Source organism: Cervus canadensis, chromosome 6 (assembly GCF_019320065.1).
Source record: "Cervus canadensis isolate Bull #8, Minnesota chromosome 6, ASM1932006v1, whole genome shotgun sequence".
In the NCBI taxonomy this organism is placed as follows: domain Eukaryota; kingdom Metazoa; phylum Chordata; class Mammalia; order Artiodactyla; family Cervidae; genus Cervus; species Cervus canadensis.
This window is the reverse complement of record NC_057391.1, coordinates 39030167-39051508: the sequence shown is the minus strand read 5'-3', so window position 1 is coordinate 39051508 and position 21342 is coordinate 39030167. Positions and strand designations below refer to the sequence as shown.

Genomic DNA, 21342 nt, shown 5'->3' with positions numbered 1-21342 from the left:
AAATAAGGAAAACCGCTAAACCATTCAGGTATGACCTAAATCAAATCCCTTACATTTGAAGGGACAAGTAGATTCAAGGGATTAGATCTGATAGACAGAGTGCCTGAAGAACTATGGATAGAGGTTGGTGACATTGTACAGGAGATACTGATCAAGACCATCCCCAAGGAAAAGAAATGCAAAAAGGCAAAATGGTTGTCTGAGGAGGCCTTGCAAACAGCTATGAAAAGAAGAGAAGAAAAAGGCATGGGAGAAAAGGAAAGATACACCCATTTGAATGCGGAGTTCCAAAGAATAGCAAGGAGACATAAGAAAGCCTTTCTCAGGGATCAATGCAAAGAAATAGAGGGAAACAATAGAATGGGAAAGACTACAGATCTCTTCAAGAAAATCCTAGATACCAAGGGAATACTTGGTGCAAAGATGGGCACAATAAAGGACAGAAATGGTATGGACCTAACAGAAGCAGAAGATATTAAGAAGAGGTGGCAAGAATACACAGAAGAACTGTACAGAAAAGATCTTCATGACCCAGATAATCACGATGGTGTGATCACTCACCTAGAGCCAGACATCCTGGAATGTGAAGTTCAGTGGGCCTTAGGAAGCATCACTACAAAGCTAGTGGAGGTAACGGAATTCCAGTTGAGCTATTTCAAATCCTAAAAGATGATGCTGTGAAAGTGCTGCACTCAATATGTCAGCAAATTTGGAAAACTCAGCAGTGGCCACAGGACTGGAAAAGGTCAGTTTTCATTCCAGTCCTAAATAAAGGCAGTGCCAAAGAATGCTCAAACTACTGCACAATTGCACTCATCTCACAGGCTAGCAAAGTAATGCTCAAAATTCTCCAAGCCAGGCTTCAGCAATACGTGAACCGTGAACTTCCATATGTTCAAGCTGAATTTAGAAAAGGCAGAGAAACCAGAGATCAAATTGCCAACATCCATCAGACCATCAAAAAAACAAAGAGAGTTTCAGAAGAAAATCTACTTCTGCTTTATTGACTGCCAAAGCCTTTGACTGTATGTATCACAACAAACTGTGGAAAATTCTGAAAGAGATGGAAATACCAGACCACCTGACCTGCCTCCTGAGAAATCTGTATGCAGGTCAAGAAGCAACAATTAGAATTGGACATGGAACAACAGACTGGTTCCAAATTGGGAAAGGGGTACGTCAAGGCTGTATATTGTCACCCTGCTTATTTAGCTTATATGTAGAGTACATCATGAGAAACGCTGGATTGGATGAAACACAAGCTGGAATTATGATTGCTGGGAGAAATATCAATAACCTCTGATAAGCAGATGACACTACCCTTAGGGCAGATAGCAAAGAACCTCTTGATGAAAGTGAAAAATGAAAGTTCTAAAGAACCTCTTGATGAAAGTGAAAGAGGAGAGTTGACTTAAAACTCAGCATTCAGAAAACTAAGATCATGGCATCTGGTCCCATCACTTCATGGCAAATAGATGGGGAAACAATGGAAAAAGTGAAAGACTTTATTTTCATGGGCTCCAAAATCACTGCAGATGGTGACTGCTGCCATGAAATTAAAAGACGCTTGCTCCTTGGAAGAAAAGCTATGGCAAACCTAGATAATGTATTAAGAAGCAGAGTCATGACTTTGCTGACAAAGGTCCATCTAGTCAAAGGTATGGTTTTTCCAGTAGTCACATATGGATGTGAGCGTTGGACCATAAAGAAAGCTGAGCACTGAAGAATTGATGCTTTTGAAATGTGGTGTTGGAGAAGACTCTTGAGAGTCCCTTGGACTGCAAGGAGGTCCAACCAGTCCATCCTAAAGGAACTCAGCCCTGAATATTCATTGGGAGGACTGATGCTGAAGCTGAAACTCCAATACTTTGGCCATCTGGTGTGAAGAACTGACTCATTGGAAAAGACCCTGATGCTGGGAAGGATTGAGGTTGGGAGAAGAAGAGGACAACAGAGAATAAGATGGCTGGATGGCATCACCGGCTCAATGGACACGAGTTTGAGTAAACTGTAGGAGTTGGTGATGGATAAGGAGGCCTGGTGTGTTGTAGTCCATGGGGTCGCCAAGAGTCGGACACAACTGAGTGACTGAACGGAACTGAACTGAGCATCTTCTGAAAGTGACCAGTGAGATTTTTAAAATTATAATTAAGAATTCATGGATTTAAGCATATTTCACATGTTTCAGTCTGTTGTAGTTATCATTGCTATTGATGTTCATATTGTCTCATTTGACTAAAGGGATTTCCTTCATGTTGTCTCCTGAGTCTTTTTAACAGGATCCTTAATAGTCTTTTGATGGCTTCCTTGCCCTGGACTCAGAATCTGCTCTCTTTCTTCCAGTAAAGAAGCTATTTTTCTTTTGGATATATTTAAATATGTTTTATTGCTACCTGGTCTTTTGTTAACCAAGGTTTTGTTCCACTGGCAAGTTTAGCCAAGCTATTCAGTTGTTTCCTTAGTCTGTCAACAGATTGCAAAAAAAAGATTCTTCTTTTAGAAATAAAAATTTTGTTTTTATGGTACAGTGTTTTACTTATTAGGCAAAGCAGTAGACTGAAAATTTGCTTGAGTAAACATAGGAAAGAACTTTGTCATCATCATGGCTGGTGCAGGGAGATTCCAGCAGTTGGTAATCTTTATATAAGTCAGGCACGTGTGTTGCTTTGTTGAGAGCTTTGTGTTAAGTGCTATGGTAAAGGTTGGCAGTTCTCCATTAGACATATCAAAAGGTGACAAATGCAGCTATGCCTGGCGTAGTTGCTCTGTCCTGATAATGAGAGCCAATATACATGTGGAGCATGTCTGCCAAATTTGAGTGACATAGTGGCCTCTTAGTAAAAAAAAAATTACAGGCTCATTGTTAAGGATGGTGTTTTGGTTATCTGTTATTCATTGAGTTGACCAAAAGATTCGTTTGGATTTTTCTGTTACATCTTATGGAAGAACCCAAATGTTTTTGACCAACCCAATGACAAGCTACATCAAAATTTAGAGGCTTAAAACAATCATTTATTTTGATCACAGTCTTGTGGATTAGGAATTTAAAAAGAGTTCTGCCTAGATGGTTTTTATTTCTTAGCTGTGTGGCAGCTAGCAGGCTTGAGCTTTGGAGGGGCCACCTCCAAATGACTTCTTTGGTGCCTTGGGGTCCTTCGTTCCCTTAACCCCAAGCTGCTGGCCCATTTTCTAGGACCTCCCTTCGGGGCCATGTTCTGTGTAGCTACTCAGTGCCTCCGAGAGGAGGGTAAGTGGTGCTGAGAGAACTGGGCTCTGGTGGCCTGTCCCTCCTCCAGCCTCCCCACAGACACATCTCAGTCCGGTTCCAGAGGAGATTTCAGTTGGTAAAAAAAGATTTTAGGGATTTAAAACGTCTTCAAATGATTGCCTTAGAATTAGAACAGATCTGGTGGTTGAGAGTTATATGTGGGAAGTGAAGCTTCAGATACTGTGTCTTTCATGATGTTTCTGATGCTGGCTGTACACCTAATTTTAAAATTGTTTGTGGCTGAAATAAATTTAGTACTTGTGGACAAATCTGTGGGAAAAAATTTTGACATTATTTCTAAGTATTCATTCTTGGCATATGCTCAGTTAATAATATTGAGATCTTTTAGCATAAAATAGGGGTAGTCAATTATATGTTATTTTGTAAATATAAGAGATGAATCAACTTCTAATAGAATCTTCTATTAATTGTGTGTGTGTATGTGTTCTTATTTTATTTCCCATGCAGTTGAGGAAGATTGGGGGTGGGGGCTTTGGAGAAATTTACGATGCCTTGGACATGCTCACCAGGGAAAATGTTGCACTGAAGGTGGAATCAGCTCAACAACCAAAGCAAGTTCTGAAAATGGAGGTTGCTGTATTGAAAAAACTACAAGGTAAGCTGCTTTGTATGATATACCAAACAATTTATTATTGTCTTTGAACTTCAAGTTACATTCTTTATCAGTTGAATATTCTGGTGTCAACTAAGTGTAATCATGCTGAACATTTTTCTCTTGGACATTTTATTGCTAGCTAGTAATTGTAGAAATACTGATTGCTTAGAATAGTTGGACTTTGGGAATTTCTTTTCATGGTGAGTAAGGATAAGAAGGAGTGAATTACCTGAAACATTCTGCATTAGTAAGTGTTTACATAATGTCTGTTATGGTAAAATTTACCTTTTTAAAAAATAATTAAACATAAACACGTCTGAGTTGTTTCTTTTTGTGTTTTTGGATGTTAAACATGCTTTAATCACATCAAGAAAGCTGCCTTCAAATCACACTGAAGGGTGGATAAAAAATAGTAATATTTGTTACATGTTGATTTCATTAGTTTCAATTTCATCAAATAACTCCTTTCTGGCCCTAGCCATCATTTTTGAGGTCCTTGTTACTACTTGAGTCCCTATTATTTTACTACAAGGATAAGTAACTTTTTTTCTGACTTCATTCTAGGGATGTAAAACCCTTAATATGCGGCCAGTTTGATGCATCTTTGTATTTTCAGTTAATGACATAATCTGATATTACTGATATTTAAATATTTTTTCTGAATCAAAATTAAATAGAGGTGTGATTAGCACACTGAATGATCTTATTAAACTCTAGAGTGTTGATATTGCTATGGGACATTCATTAGTGTCTAAAGGAATTTAGTATTAACATAACAGAGCAAAGGAAGTTGCTATAATTGGTAGAAATAACTAGTTGGTAGAAATAGCAAGGACAAAATGCTATGTAGCTTAGGACCCTCAGATTCACAGCTGTATATTCTCTAGGGTGAATGTGCTATCTTTGTGAATCACTGATGTTTGGAATTTTCGTAAATTAGTTTCTGTTAAGTGAATGAAATGTGTATTATGTATTCTGGTAGCATCTATTGTTTTAATCACTGCCCTTTGCCTTAAGCTTTCTCATTGTCCCAAGTTTCTCTACTAATTGACTCATTTTTTAAGAGTATGATGCTAATATAGTTATAGATCTGTTTAATAGTTGTTTTTAGGCCAAACTTAGCTTTCCCAAAACATGGGAAATCAGGAAGATAGTGGATAGATCAGCACCCATTGTAACTACTTGAAAAAATAGATGATTAGAGAAGGAAGAATAGAGAAAAGGATGGTGCTCTCTTTTCGTCACTTTTTCTGTTCTTCCATGTTTATTTTGAGCTGTTTGCATCTCAGTGATATGAACAAACAGGTGCAGCTAGAGCTCTGTCTTCCTGGCTTGCACAGATCCCAAGTGATCTGTTTTACTCTCAGCCAAGTCCATAAAGGATATGTTAATATCAGCTTGGCTTGGACAGTGCTGCTTCACCTGTCTTTCTCCTACTTGGTGCTAAGGAAATGTTTCCAGATGAGGCAGGATACAGCTTTATAGCCCTTTCAGCAAGTTCTCCTGCCTATTTTGGCCATGGTTGACTCAGGATTCTATGTGGTAAAGCTTAAAGAACAGCTTTAGTACCTTTTAATGGATGAGTTGGATCCTTGGACGCCGAGTCTCTCCTCTCCTTCTTATTTCATCTTTCACACTACTACCTAAAATGTTTTTCTTACCTGCTTTTAGTTCCTCAGAACTTTTCACTTTCCAAAATAAATAGGTTTTTTTATCTTTTGGTCTGTATTTCAATGGGCAGCCCTTGACTTTCTTTTCTTGACTTTCTAACCATGCCTTCTGGATACTTAAGCTGATTCATGTCAGTGTATGGCAAAAGCCTCATAAATTCTTTTTGTTGTAGGTGCTTTGGAATCTAGACCCTTTGAGAACCTTTTAATGGAGCTAAACTTCTTGTTCCTGCCTGTCTGTTGTCATAATGATTTTCTTATTCAGTGACCCCAATAAAAAGGCTATATGTATAAGGAAAAGGTATATAACCAGAGGTTAGCCCTTTATAGGGCTGGTTGGTTTAAAATTGTTGTTTAATTTTTGATAACTTGTATAGGATTTTTTTAACATAAAATGATACTTTATGATGAATTTATCCTGAACCCTAAGTTTTGTTCCTTTTGATAAATGAGTCCCCCTTTTCAAAATTCTCATAATTTCTTTTCCTGTACATCACAATTCCTCAGCTCATGCATAATTCTCATTACTAGCATATTCCTTTCTCATTGGCCCTAAAGCGTGAAGGCCTTAGCATTTTGCTGGAAATAATAAAAATTTGCCAGACATTGCTTTGTAAGAACTTTGTTGATGATTAATGGTTTTGTGAGTGTATTAATTTATATTTATTGGAACAAAGAAGGTCTTAGTCACTTATTCCCTACCAAAAAAAAAAAAAAAAGAATATGAGAATATATTAGAGGTAGTTTATGTTAAACATTAGGAAAATTTGGGAGAATCTACATTATTGTGAAAGTGAAATAATAACACTGTGGAAACTCTGCAGGTGACCAGTTTTAAGAATGGATTGGAGAGGAAGCCCATGTTCCAGTTTTTCTTTTTTTTTTAATTAGGAGACTTTACCTTTTTAGAACTGGTTCAGGTTTACAGGAAAAACTGAGCAGGAAGTGGAGTCCCCATCTACAGTTTCCTCTGTATTAACATCTTGCATTAGTGTCGTATATTTGTTACAGTTGGTGAAACAGTATTGATACATTATTGTTAACTAAAGTCCATAATTTACATTAGGGAATTCCTTTATTAATGACATAAACACTGTAGTCTTAAACACCTAAGAAAATTATTTCTCAATACCATATAAAATCTAACAGCCAGTATTTAACTTCTCCTATTGTCTTAAAAATACCCTTTTCACATTGAGTTTTTTAAATAAAGATTCACGTGCACAGTAAGCACTTTGCATTTAGTTGACATCTCTCTTAAGTATCTCTTAATATACATGTATTCCCCCCTCCTCTTTTTTTTTTTTTTTTAATTTTGGCGTTGCTGTTTATTTGTTGAGAGATGAAGTTCTTAGTTTGCTAGAGCAGTCCACATCTGAATTTGGCTGATTGCTTCCTTGCAGTATTGTTTAACATGTTCCTCTATCCTCCACATTTCCTGTGAACTTGTAGTTAGACCTAGTGGCTCAATGAGATCCGTGCAGTTATTGTTGCTGATGGAGTACATTGTCTTCATCCACTGTTTCCATGGGGTTATAAAATATTTCTGATTCTTTTATTCCTTCCAAATTTCTGAATTGGAATTATTCTACAGAGTAGAATTTTATTTCATCAGCCATTTGTTTCTCCTGAAATGATAGTTACTACAAGAAGGGCTGGATAAAGACCTGATTTTTTTTTCCTGTTTATTTGCCAATTTTCAAAATAACAAGTTGTGCCCTTATGTGAATAGTGAGCTGTTTTTCTGTTTTGAGTATCACTATGAGATCATGGATTTTTATATGTTTTCTTTCAATCCATTGCAGTTATTCTTTTTTTGCTAAAATTTCCATTTCTTTTGGCTGGTGGAAGCCCTTTTAAATTGTCTGCTTGTCCTCCTGATGTAACTTTAGTGTTCTTTTATATCACTAGCTTACTGGCACAGTACATGTTCCAGGCTTTCCTTGAACTTTCTTTCCCTGCACCAGAGTTGGAATCAGGACCCCTTTTTCTCCAATAAACCTTTATATTGGGAGAAAACTGAGATCATGATGTGGGGAGTAAGACACCAATTGATATTGGACCAACACACTTCTTTCAATAGGTTTTAATATTACTCAATATTACCTAGTTTATTCTTATATGCACTTTTCAATTTGTTTACATCATTTATTTTAGGCAAAATGTATTTTGTACATTTAAACTTGACATACTATGCTTAGTAGCAAAGTGATAGTAGAAAGTGGCTTTGTATTTTGTGATACTGTACATTTGTAAATGGAGTTGTGGGAGAATAGGATAACATTAACTCTTCTATTTCTGGTTATCATTTTAATAAATTATTTTTTTGGTAAGAAAAAGAATTATTAAGATTCTGGAATAATTTGTTACAGAGTGTTATAAATACTAGTTGGTAAAGTCATCTTTGGGTGACTAAGGTTTAGATTCACAAAACCATGTTATATAGATGTTTAGTTCTTCATTGTTACAAGAGATAGTCACTTGGATCTTCCAGAAAAAGGTTTGTATTTGGTTTTGAAGTTTTGGTTTTTTTAAAATCTTTGCATATAGGTGGTGTGATGTGGAAATTCAGAATATTATAAAATGACTAAAATTTATCCTCAGATCTTTTCACCAAAGGAAGTCTTCCTAGGATCTTGAGAAGTTTATATTTTGTTTACTTGCTTCCAGTTGAAACAAGTGGTGGTTTAGTTCTAACTCGTCTCTGACTCTTGTGACCCCATGAACTGTAGCCTGCCAGGCTTCTTTATCCATGGAATTTCCCAGGCAAGAATATTAGAGTGGGTTGCCATTTCCTTCTGTACACACACACCCCCACCACTAATCCTTGTGTCTTCCCTCCATGATGTGTTCAATCTAATGAAGTTTGTTGTACTTCCATCTCCTTCTGTACACACATACACACACGCACACACACACCACTAATCCTTATGTATCTTACCTCCATGATGTGTTCAATCTAATGAGGTTTGTTGAACTTAAAACTAGAAAATTGCCCAGCCTTTCTATCCCGTTCTAGCTCTTCATGCTGTAAATGATCAATATCATCTTATCTCTTGTGCCTTTTCAAAGCATTAAATTAAGTAAAACTGAGGTTTTTCTCTTTATATATTACCTTGGATGAGAAAGTAATTAATTTAAAGCTTCTTTAAATATTTTTCTTCTCTAGATCCTCTAAAAGCAAGTGAAGATCCTATTGATATCAAATAGAGTAAATACCACTGTTACAACCAAGTAATTTTTTTATTCTTAGTTGAATTAGGAATTTTTCTTGCCTCATATAAATGCAGGGAAAAATTGTTTTTCCTTACAGCCCATAAAGAGATTGTAGTTTTTGTTTTGAATTACGGGAACTTTTTTGGAAACCCTGGAATATTGGTCCTGGATTTTATTTTTGCTTTGGAGACTGCAGAGCACAAGCTGAAAGTTCAGATGAAATGTTACTACTACAGAAGATCAGTTCTACCTCTTCTGCCTTCCCTGCTTGAAGTTCTATCTGCTGCTGTAAAATGTGACTTCTTTGTTCCCCCAGTCATAAGAATATAAGAAATATGTGATTTCTGGATTAGACCCCCTGGTCTGTTCAGTATAGAATGTCTGTGAAAGTTATTTCAAATTTGCTTGCCCTCACTGAGTTTTTGTTCTATCAGATATGGGTATGTTAGAAGATCTCAAATAACTTATTTTTTGAGAGAGCATATTAGTCAGACTTTGGGACCTAAAGATTAGGGATAACACCTTACACCTCATTACATCTTTTAATCTTTTAAAAACCTATCATCTGCCATTTTGTTCATTTTACCTAGTGCATTTTTTTCCCTTAAAGTAACTTTTGTTTGCCCTAGTTAAGGTTTATCTTTTCTATCAAGGGATGATAGGAGATCATTGAGAACTTCAACTGTTCAACCTGTCCATTTAAGTATATCCCAATTTAAGTATATTGGAAGATTTAGCATCATCTGGCAGTTTAAAGATTTGTTTATTCATTACTCTATTTGGGTTTAGAAAAATGACATTTAAGAAATAGAGTAGGTCTAGATTATTTAAAGGAGCAGAGATTAATCTCCTTGAAAGAGAATATCATATATAGAGACATACATATTTATATGTGCTTTATATGCACAAAGAAAGTCTGCAGTTGTATAGAACTCAAGAAGCCACTGAGCCATTGGGAATGGCTGTGTTTGTGTATTGGAATTAGAGGGACTAGGAAAGGAGAGACTCTTTTCCCTTTATACTCTTCAGTGCTTAAGAAATTGAGAAAAATAAGCAAACATTTCTTTTGTAGCAAAAGTATAATTAAATGATAATAATAAGTATCTTTAAAATCCATTCTTACTCTTCATCTTTTCTCAAATTTCTGAATGCTTGAAAATACCTGGTTAATTTGTGCAGTATAATTAAAATCAGCTGTTTTGTGTTGTGACCCTTCTTTATAAATGATTAGTAACATCTTATTTGTAGGAAGATCTGTAACTGTGTTTGAGTGCTTACTGTATGCTAGGAACAGTGCTACTGAATGCTAGGCTCATACATATCTTATTTTAATGTCTTATATCTATATCATATTTAACTTCTGCATATGTTCTCCTTCCTTTTTTTTTTTTACAACCCTTTTTAAGCGTGTAAGTGTTCATGGTAAAAGAATTTAAAATCAAACAGAAGAATACTGTAAAAAGTAAAAGTTTTTTTCCCTTAGCCCTTTCATTCTTCCCTCTAACCACTGTTACAGGTTTCTTGTGTTTTTTCTAGAAACATTCAATGCATATATTTAATCTATCCATTTGTCTATGTACATGAATATATACATATATATTATATAGAATCATAATAAGATTAAATTACTATAATCATATAATTTATGGATATATATGATTTATAATCATTTGATCATATATGATGTGTATCATAACATTGTATGTGTGTGTGCATGTCTGTAAGTGCATGTGTGTATATAAAATCTCCCTCCCTACCCATAACCCCCAACCACATGTGGAATCATACTGTATATACTGTTCAACTTGATGAGACCCCCTTAGAGTCAGACAATAAGATTCATTTTCTGTGCACTTTTATGTTCTGCAGAGGAGTAATCCTTCAAGAAAATCATGTCACTTCCTGGCCATTGCTAAAACACTTCAGGGCCTTCCTTTACTTTCTTTATACACACTTTAAATTAACATGGCATACACACCTTGAATTGATATCTGCCTGCTTTTCTATACTGTTTTCTTGAAACTGTTGGGCTTACACTTAGTGTTGGTCATCCTGAACTATTTTTCAATTTCTTTAACACTTTATAGCTTCCTCTGAGTCATACTTTCAATAAATCTCTTTTTTTTCCTTCTTTTAAAAATTTTATAACAGTCCTAGTATTCACAAATATCCACAGGTAAAATAAGATTTAGAGAAGTAAAGCAAAGTATAATTAAGAACTTCACTTTTTTCCTAATAATTGAATAACCAAAAGTATATATGCTTAAAATAATGTGATCCTGTTAAGTTGCTTGTTCCCTTTTCCTCAGGGAAAGATTATTACAGGATTTATTTATTTTTAAATTTTAATTTCTTATGATCAAATTTAACAAGTAGTTGAGTCAATCAGTTCTACAAAGTTTGTTATGAGAAGCAGTAGTCCAGGTTCTGGTTCCAGATAAGATGGAGTAAGCACACTTCACCCTGTCTTTCCCACTGAATGCAGCTGTAAGACCTGGACAGAATGCTTGGAGTGGCTATTTGAGGACTCTGAAAAATAAATAGTAGGAGGCAGATTGGGGAAGAAGACCAGAATTCAAAGTACTACTGAACCGTCGGTGAGTTTACCATTTTTTTTCTTCCAGTATGCCCCAGACTGAACTTAATGTATCCTGAAACTTGGACGTGAGCATTATTAACATGGACAGAAAGAGCACCAGGAGAATCCCATTAGTTCTGACCCAAGGAAGAGGAAAGAGGTCTTCTAATACTCAGAATGTGGCAACCCCACATCCTTCTCTTTTTTCTTTTTTTCCCCCTCTTTCTTCATTCTCTTGCAGCCCAGGCCTCAAGCAATCCTGGGCAGTGGCATCAGTGGGGCAGGCAGGAGCCTGAATCTCAAAAGGATAGGAACCTTCCTCTCAGATTGGAGGAGCTGTTGTCTCAAGAGAGTGGGGCAAGTCCCATTGCTTTTCGTTTCCCTCTGCTCTTCTGTTGCTTGGCCCTGATGTGGGCATGGTTATGGGAAGTATATGGAAGAATGGGGCTAATGAAGCCCCAGCTTTCTGCAGGAAGGCTGAAAAAGGGAAGCCCCAGGAATCCAGAGGATTGCAGGTGAATGAGAAGCTTGGGAAAGTGACCACTTAAAATTGCTCACAGACTCCTGAGCTGACTTCCAAGCTGTGCGTGCTTGTGTATGATCCTGAACGGCACATTGAGGACCAAATTATGGGATAGACCACCCCCAAGACCCAAACTGGACACTGCGTGGGACAGTTATGGAACACATTCAGTATGACTTCAAAGGCTTTGCACACTAAACTGAAATTGGAAATGCAGGCTACAGAAGGATGGTCAGAACTTGAAGTGTGACCCCGACTGGGTCAATTACTGGCTAAAATAAAAACACCAGCACTCTTGGTGGGACTTAAATAGGAGCCAGATTCTCATAAGATAATATTCAAAATGTCCAGAATACAATCTTGGATTACTCAGCTTAAAAAGAACCTGTGAAATCTGCACTCACTTGGGAAAAGGCAAAAAAGAGATACCAGTGCCAGGATCACAGATGTTAAAATTATCTCAAAAAGACTTAAAATCAGATATTATGACCATATTCCAGGAATGAGTGGGAAGATAGAAAGTCTCAGCAAAGAAATAGAAGATGTAAAGAAGAACTAAATGGAGATTTTAGAACTGAGAAATACAATAATGGAAATGAAAAGCTCACTGAACGGGCTTGATAGCAGAGAGGACATGACATAGTAAGTCAGTGAAGTTAAATAAATAGAAGTGATCCAATTTGAAGAACAGAGAAAAATATAAATAAGTGCCTCGGAAATCTTGAAACTCTCATAAAGTCTAACATTTGTGTTGTCAGAGACCCAGAATGTGAAGATAATGGTTCTGGTGTGGCAAAAATATTTTAAGAAATAATGGCATACTGATTAGAAAGGAAGAAATAAAACTGTCTCTATTTATGCAGATAGCATGACTATATGTTTATAAAATCCCAAGGAATCCAGAAAAAAATAACTGGAATACATGAGTTTAGTAAGTGGTTCAAGGTCAGCCCACACACAAAAAAATCATATTTCTGTGTACTAGCAACACATAATTGAAAATGGAATATTAAAAAATCCATTTATAGTAGCTCTCACAAAATGAAATACTTAGGTATCAATGTAGCAAAATATGTATGAGAGCTTTATGGTGAAAATGTAAAATCCTTATTTTTAAAACTTCTTTAATTTTTATTTATTTTTAAAATTTATTTATTTTTAATTGAGGATAATTGCCTTATAGTATTGTGTTGGTCTCTGCCAAACATAAACATGAATCAGCTATAAGTATACATATGTCCCCTCCTAATTTATTTTTTAAAAGGAAATTTTAAATTTCCTAAATAAAGACATGTATTCATGAATTGGAAAATTCACTATATATAAGACATCGATTTTCCTCAAGTTGCTTTATAGATTTGAAGCAATAACAACAGCAATAAATCCTAGCAACACTGGTTGTCGTGATAGAGAAACCAATTTTAGAATTTTTATAGAAAGGCAAAGGACCTAGAATTTCTAAAACAATTTTTAAAAAGAAAAATGTTGGAAAAATCAAGCTACACGATTTTAAAACTTAGTACAAAGGTACCACAGTCAAGACTGTGGTGAAGGAATAGGCATATAGATCACCGAACTAGAATAGACTTCAGAAGTAGACTCATAGAAATATGGCCAATAACTTTAACAAAGTTGCAAAGTGGAAAAAGAGTAGCACTTTTGATAAATGGTGTTGGAACAGTGGGACATCCAAATACCAAAATAGTGAACCTTGACCTAAACTACACACATTATACAAAAATGAACTTGAAAAGTACCACACATCCAAATGTGAAATATAAACCTATACAGTTTTTAGAAGCAAACACAGAAAATCTTTGTGAACTGGCTATAAGCAAGAAGTTCTTTCACATGACACCAAATCATGATTGAAAAGAAGAAGCTGATGAATTGGACTGAATCAAATTAAAGTATTTTGCTTGTGAAGACACTATTAACAGAATGAAAAGACAGGTTATAGACCAGGAGAAAATACTTGCAAATCACATATCTGCAAAGGACTTAAAATCAGAATATTTAAACTCCAAAAACTCAACAATAAGAAAAGAATCCAATTAAAAATCTTTAGGAGAGGATATAGAGTGGAAAATCAGCTCAGCAAAAGATGCTTAGAATCATTAGCCATTATGTTTTTCTTCAGTTGCAAAGTCATGTCTGACTCTTTGCGACCCCATGGACTGCAGCATGCCAGGCTTCCCTGTCCTTCACTATCTCCCTGAGTTTGCTCAAACTCATGTCCATTGAGTTGGTTATGCTATCTAAACATCTCATTCTCTGCTGTCCTTTTCTCTTTTTGCCTTCAGACTTTCCCAGCATCAGGATCTTTTCCAATGAGTGGGCTCTTCTCATGAGGTGACCAAAGTATTGGAGCTTCAGCATCAGTCCTTCCAATGAATGTTCAGAGTTGATTTCCTTTGGGATTAACTGGTTTGATCTCCTTGCTATCTAAGGAACTCTTAAGATCTTCTCCAGGACCACAGTTCAAAAGCATGAAGTCTTCGATGCTCAGGCTTCTTTATGGTCCAACTCTCACATCCATACATGACTACTGGAAAAACCATAGCTTTGACTACATAGACCTTAGGCAAAGTGATGTCTCTGCTTTTTAATATGTTGTCAAGGTTTGTCATAGCTTTCCTTCCAAGGAGCAAGTGTCTTTTGCTGATAGCTCAGTTGATAAAGAATCCGCCTGCAATGCAGGAGACCCTGGTTCAGTTCCTGGGTCGGGAATATCCACTGGAGAAGTGATAAGCTACCCACTCCAGTATTCTTGGGCTTCCCTGTAGCTCAACTGGTAAAGAATCCACTTGCAGTGCAGGAGACCTGGGTTCAATCCCTGGGTTGGGAAGATCCCCTGGAGAAGGGAAAGGCTACCCACTCCAGTATTCCGGCCTAGAGAATTCCATGGACCACTCCATGGGATGGCAAACAGACACAACTGAGCGATTTTCACTTTCACACTTTCCTTCCAAGGAGCAAGCGTCTTTTAATTTCCTGGCTACAGTCACTGTCTGCAGGGATTTTGGAGCCCAAGAAAATGAAATCTGTCTCTGCTTCCACTTTTTCCCCATCTATTTGCCATTAAGTGATGGGACTGGATGCCATGATCTTAGTTTTTTGAATGTTGAGTATTAAGCCAGCTTTTTCACTGTCCTCTTTCACCCTCAAGAGGCTCTTTAATTCCTGTTCACTTTCTGTGGTTAGCATATCATCTGCATAACTGAGGTTGTTGATATTTCTCCCAGCAGTCTTGGATCCAGCTGTGCTTCATCCAGCCCAGCATTTCGCATGATGTGCTCTGCATATCAGTTAAATAAGCAGGGTGACAACATACAGCTTTGTCCCACTCCTTTCCAGTTTTGAAGCAGTCTGTTCCATGTTCGATTCTAACTGTTGCTTCTTGATCTGCATACAGCTTTCTCAGGAGACAGGTATGGTGGTCTGGTATTCCCATCCTTTTAAGAATTTTCCACAGTTGTGATCCACACAGGAAAAGGCTTTCAAGTAGTCAATGAAGTAGGTGTTTTTCTGGAATTCCCTTCCCTTCTCTATGATCCAGAGATCGTTGGCAATTTGATCTCTGGTTCTTCTGCCTTTTCTAAACCCAGCTTGTACATCTGAAAGTTCTCGGTTCACATACTTTTGAAGCCTAACTTGAAGAATTTTAAGCATAATCTTTTACTAGCATGAGAAATGAGTGCAGTGATCCAGTAATTTGAACATTCTTTGCCACTACCTTTCTTTGGGGTTGGAATGAAAACTGACCATTTCCCATCCTATGGCCACTGTTGAGTTTTTCAAATTTGCTGACGTATTGAGTGGAGCACTTTAACAGCATCACATCTTTTAAGATTTGAAATAGCTCAGCTGGAATTCTATCACCTCCACTAGCTTTGTTTGTAATAATGCTTCCTAAGGCCCACTTGACTTCACACTCCAGGATGTCTGACTCCACGTGAGTGACCACATCATCATGGTTATCCAAGTTATTAAGACCTTTTTTGTATAGTTCTTCTGTGTATTCTTGCCACGTCCTCTTAATCTCTTCTGCCTCTGTTAGGTCCTTACCGTTTCTGTCCTTTATCATGTCCATCCTTGCATGAAATCTTCCCTTGATAACTCTAGTTTTCTTGAAGAGATCTCTTGCTTTCCCATTCTGTTGTTTTCCTCTATTTCTTCACACTGTTCAGAAGTCCCTCTTATTTCTCCTTTCTCTTCTCTGGAACTCTGCATTCAGTTGTGTATTTTCCCCTTTGTCCCTTGCTTTTTGCTTCTCTTCTTTTCTCAACTGTTTGCAAAGTCTCCTCTGACAACCCACTTTGCATTCTTGAATTTGTTTTTCTTTGAGATGGTTTTGGTCACTGCCTCCTGTATAGTGTTAGAACCTCTGTCCATAGTTCTTCAGACACTTTGTCTAACAGATCTGATCCCTTGAATCTATTTATCACCTCCACTGTATAATCATAGGGGATTTGATTCAGGTCATAGCTGAATGGCTTATTGGTTTTCCCTACTTTCTTCAATTTAAGCCTGGATTTTGCAATAAGGAGTTCATGATCTGAGCCACAGTCAGCTCCAGGTCTTGTTTTTGCTGACTCTGTAGAGCTTCTCCATTATCGGCTGCAAAGAATACAGTCAGTCTGATTTGGATACTGACCATCTGTGACGTCCATGTGTAGAGTTGTCTCTTGTGCTGTTGGAAAAGATTGTTTGCTATGACCAGTGTGTTCTCTTGACAAAACTGTTAGCCTTTGCCCTGCATCATTTTGTCCTCCAAGGCCAGCTCCTGCATTTCAGACTCTTTGTGGGCTATGAGGCCTACTCCATTTCTTCTAAGGAATTCTTACCTGCAGTAGGTATAATGGTCATCTGAATTAAATTCACCCATTCCCGTCCATCTTAGTTCACTGATTCCCAAGATGTTGATGTTCACTCTTGCCATCTCCTGCTTGACTATATCCAGTTTTCCTTGATTCATGGACCTAACATTAAAGGTTCCTATGCAGTATTACTCTTTACAGCATTGGACTTTACTTTCAGCACCAGACATGTCCACAACTGAGTGTCATTTCTGCTTTGGCCCAGCTGCTTCATTCTTTGTGGAGCTGTTAGTAATTGCTCTCTGCTCTCCTCCAGTAGCATATTAGACACCTTCCAAGCTGGGTGGCCCATCTTCTGGTGTCATATCTTTTTGCAGTTTCATACTGTTCATGGGGTTCTCATGGCAAGAGTACTGGAGTGGGTTGCTGTTTCCTTCTCCTAGGCATCTTTCCAACCTTGGGATTGAACCCACATCTCCTGCATCTCCTGTAGTGGCAGGGGTAGTGGTCTCCTAATTCTTTATCTTTTCTCTCTGTTTTTTAAAACATATGTTTGTTTATACATTTTTGTTATATTTTAGTACATTTTAAAAATAGGATGAGGAAATCATGCTCATTTTTTTTTTTTTTCATTAGAATCATAAAAGCCTGCTAGTTTTAAGTTGGCCATTGTGGTAGGATAGTCTTGTCTAAATGATGAAATTCCCTGTGATGGCTATCTGGACTGAAGAGTCTGTATTCCTTTTGCCTTTGGCTCCTGTGAGCTACTGAGAACCTAAGGGGTTATTAGATGGGCATCCTCATGAACGCTGGTAGGAGTTTTATTCTTAGACTTCTTGTCTCAGTTATTTTTCTGTGGGATTTGGCTTAGAAGACACCCTCCTGTCTTTTTGTATCACTGTCAAGTTAACTCAGTCAAGCTTCACGCTCTGTGATGCATTCTAATCTCTTGCTTTCTCTGTAATGCTTATTCTTTGTTTTTATAAGCTATAATTTGATCTTGTACTGCCCATATTGGTCTTGTAATACATTTATTGCTTTCAATAAGATTGTAAATTCTTTGAGGATAGGACCTATGCCTTGTATTTTTCTATCTCCCATTGGTGTGGATATTTCATGAGTTATTATTAGGGTAGATTTGGTTTGTTTTTGGTGAGGAGTGGGTAGATATGAGGAGTAAATGATAGATGGATAAGGAAGCTAATTTTGTTGTATTCTTAGCAGTCTAATTGTCCAGCTTTGCAGAATCCCCTTATTTGCTAATTTGTAACTGACCTGACGTTTGTTCTTTGAATTTCAGAGCATCCCCATTTAGTGGGTTAGGGATACTTTTAGCTCAGCTTTTCACTTTATTACTAAATGGCTTTCTTATTTAAAAAGAAAAATGATTGATGCCCCTTTAGATAGATTTACTTTCCCCTAGTAGCAAGTCATGTAAAATTACTTGCCTTTTGCATGATATTAATATTTAACACTAGGACTCACAGGGAGCCCAGCCTGGTTCTCTGTGATGACCTAGGGGGGTGGGATGGGGGAAGGAAGGGAAGCTCAAGAGGGAGATGATATATGTATAATTATGACTGATTTGTGTTGTTGTACAGCAGAAACCAACACAGCATTGTAAAGCAATTTTCCTCCAATTAAAAAAATTTTTTTTTCCATTTACAATTAAAAAATTTTTAAAAATTTTATTGAGAAGTGGGGAGAAAAGTACAATCTGATGTAGTGAACTGGATGCCATCTACTCTTGAAGATTGCAGATTATTTTTATTGTTAATCCACTGCACCATTTGTGATTTGTTCAGTTTTTGAATTTCCAAAATATGTTAGGACTCCAAAGAAATCTAATAACACACACACAAAAAATTAACATTAAGATGTAGACCACAACACCACCACCTGCCGAAGTTTTAAGCTCTTGAATTGAAACCAAAAATAGTAGATGATCATCTGAAATCATAAGAACAAAAATATTCTTTAGGTTATGTGCATTTCATTAAGTATATAGCATATCTCTTCCTTTAAGAACAAAAAGTATATAATTAAGTTACTACTTCCCTTAGATAAGTAGAAATCCTTTCTATATCACAGTTACAATCTGTGTTTAACTAGTGAGGTCCTACCTTGCCTATAATATCTTTAGATAATACCTGTCTAAATTAAGTTTACTTATGGCCTTTTTTGGCTGGAGATATCACTGATTGTTTCTCTTTTGTACAGAGCTTGGTGACAGACCACAAGCATTCCCTGTAGGGTTAGAGTAGTCAAGAGCTAGAAGATTAAGAAAAAGCCTTAGTGGTGATATTTTCAGCAGCTGGTAAAGATTTGGCTTGTATGTTCAGACTTTCTTTTGTGTTTTAGCAGATTTTTAAGAGGAGACACACAAGCAGAAAGTTAAAATTGGTTTGTTGATACATTTCCATCCTGTATTTTCTTGTGGTCAACAACCTATGGTTCCTAGTGATCAGTGCTGACTTGCTGACTTCTCTTCTTTCTCTAGTTCCACATGTGCACCAGACTCTACTCTATGTATTTATCTCTGCTGCTAGGGAACTCTTATTTTGATTTTCTTGTTTATTTGTTTCCTCCTCGGTGCCTGGCTAGGTGACTAACTTGCTGAATATCTGAAAATCTGATCCTGAGTTATTAATTTGTTGATATTACCTCCTAATAGGGATATTTAGATTTTAAGAGTTGCATTTGATTTGAGGAGATAAGGTTGAGAGAAATAATGTGAACAAAAAATAAGGTAGAACATTTGTGAGGGAGAATAAAAAAAGAAACAAACTTCATCAGAGTGTATAATTTATGTTAAGCTGAAGGAAATGAGGTTTGGTAAGTAATGTAGAATGAATCTTGAAATCCAGGCTCACCATTTTAATCTAATTTCTTCAGGCATTATTGTTTATGGTTTCTTGAGTAGGCAGATGATAAAAACAGTTATTTTAGGGAGATTATCTAATGACTAGTGTGTGGGCAGTGACATTAGGGGACATGTTTGGCCTGGTCCACTGAAGTACAGTCAGATATGACAGAATAGTTGGTATCAGAGAGAGGCACATGCTAGGTGAGCCTGGTCAGTAGAGCCAAGATTTGAGTTTATATATGTCTCCTTCCAAAATTAGTGGTCAAAATTACTAAGCTTTAATGATAGTAATAGGGAGCATATATTGAGTATTTATTCTGTACCAGGCAGTATATTTAGTATTAGAAATACTTTATTTAGCTGATTCCACTTGTGCCATAACTCTTTGACATAAGTGCTGCTGTTATTCTTCATATGGCTTGTAGAAATTAAATAGCTAGCTGGCACGTGAAAAAAGCTAATATTTAACTCAAGCAGTCTTGAGCACATGCACTTTTCTTCCACACCAAGCTGAAAGATTCAGAGGTGATATATGATGTAGTTATATTTTAGTGGTTTCCTTTGCTGTGCAGAAACATTTTGATTTAATGTAATCCCACTTGTTTATTTTTGCATTTGCCATCTTTGCCCTTGTTGTCAAGACCAAAAAAGTCATCTCCAAGGCTGATGTCAAGGAACTTACCCCTTGTGATTTCTTCTATGAGTTTTGTGGATTTAAGTCTTATGGTCAAGTATTTAATCCATTTTGATGGATTGTTGATTTTTGATAGTTTATTTTTGTATATGGTATAAGATCGAGTCTGCTTTTCATTCCTTTGCATATGACTATCCATCTGACACTTTTTTCCTGCAGTTTTCTCCTCCATATTGTGAACTGTATCCTCATGCTGGTTTCTTTCACAGTTGAGAGACGATTGCCCATAGCAACTGGAAGGGGCCTATATTCAAATATAATATCTCTTCTTATAATTATATGAAGGTATTGAATTTTTCTCTGATTATAACATCCCAGAAACAATTATACTTATTAGAGTAATATCATGCATTGATTGTCTTCAGTCTTGAATATCTAGTTTCTTTTCATCATCAAGTGAAGTGAAAGTGCAAGTCGCTCAGTCATGTCCGACTCTTTGTGACCCCATGGACTACACAGTGCATAGAACTCTTCAGGCTAGAATACTGGAATGGGAGCCGTTCCCTTCTCCAGGGGATCTTCCCAACCCAGGGATCAAACCCAGGTCTCCCACATCGCAGGTGGATTCTTTACCAGCTGAGCTTGATCTCAGTTTCTAGATTATTCTGTTTGGCTTAAAGCAATGTCCCACCTTGCCTGAGTGAATCAAATCCATTGAGACAGAGGAAGATCATTTCCAAAGGGAAATTTGGGTGCTGTTAGCAGGGAGGAATGAACACTATATAGTTAATCAAGAAGATGCTTTATAAATATATTATCTCATTTAACTTTTTTCAGTAGCTCTGTTGAGGAAACCAAAATTTGATCAAAGTCCCATAACTATTAAGTGGCAGAGTTTAAATTTAACTTGAAGCCAATGCTTTTTTTCTTTCCAGCAGTATTGTGTCTCCTTCAAAGAAAAATAATAGTTTGTCCTGCATAATATATGGCATTAATGACTCTACCTTCTAAGATTCACAAGTGGTTCTACCGATTGCTTAGTTAAAACTTCATCATCACAAGATACCTAAAGTTATGGGGTACAGCTTGAACAGTACTTAGAAAGAAATTTACAGCAGTGAACACTTATATCATGAAATCAGAAAGATTTC

General features: G+C 36.7%; 1 protein-coding gene across 7 annotated transcripts in view; it reads left to right on the top strand.

Annotated features, from left to right (window-relative positions):
* TTBK2 (tau tubulin kinase 2) overlaps positions 1-21342 on the top strand; it is a 95706-nt gene that overhangs the window by 10637 nt on the left and 63727 nt on the right. For 4 of the 7 annotated variants that reach the window (XM_043471598.1, XM_043471597.1, XM_043471595.1 and 1 more), the window contains exon 3: positions 3737-3884. In XM_043471598.1, coding sequence (XP_043327533.1) covers positions 3737-3884 — 148 coding nt within the window. Of the gene's footprint in view, positions 1-3736; positions 3885-11255; positions 11368-21342 lie in introns of those variants that run through there. The other 3 variants (XM_043471601.1, XM_043471600.1, XM_043471599.1) reach the window with 1 other exon arrangement.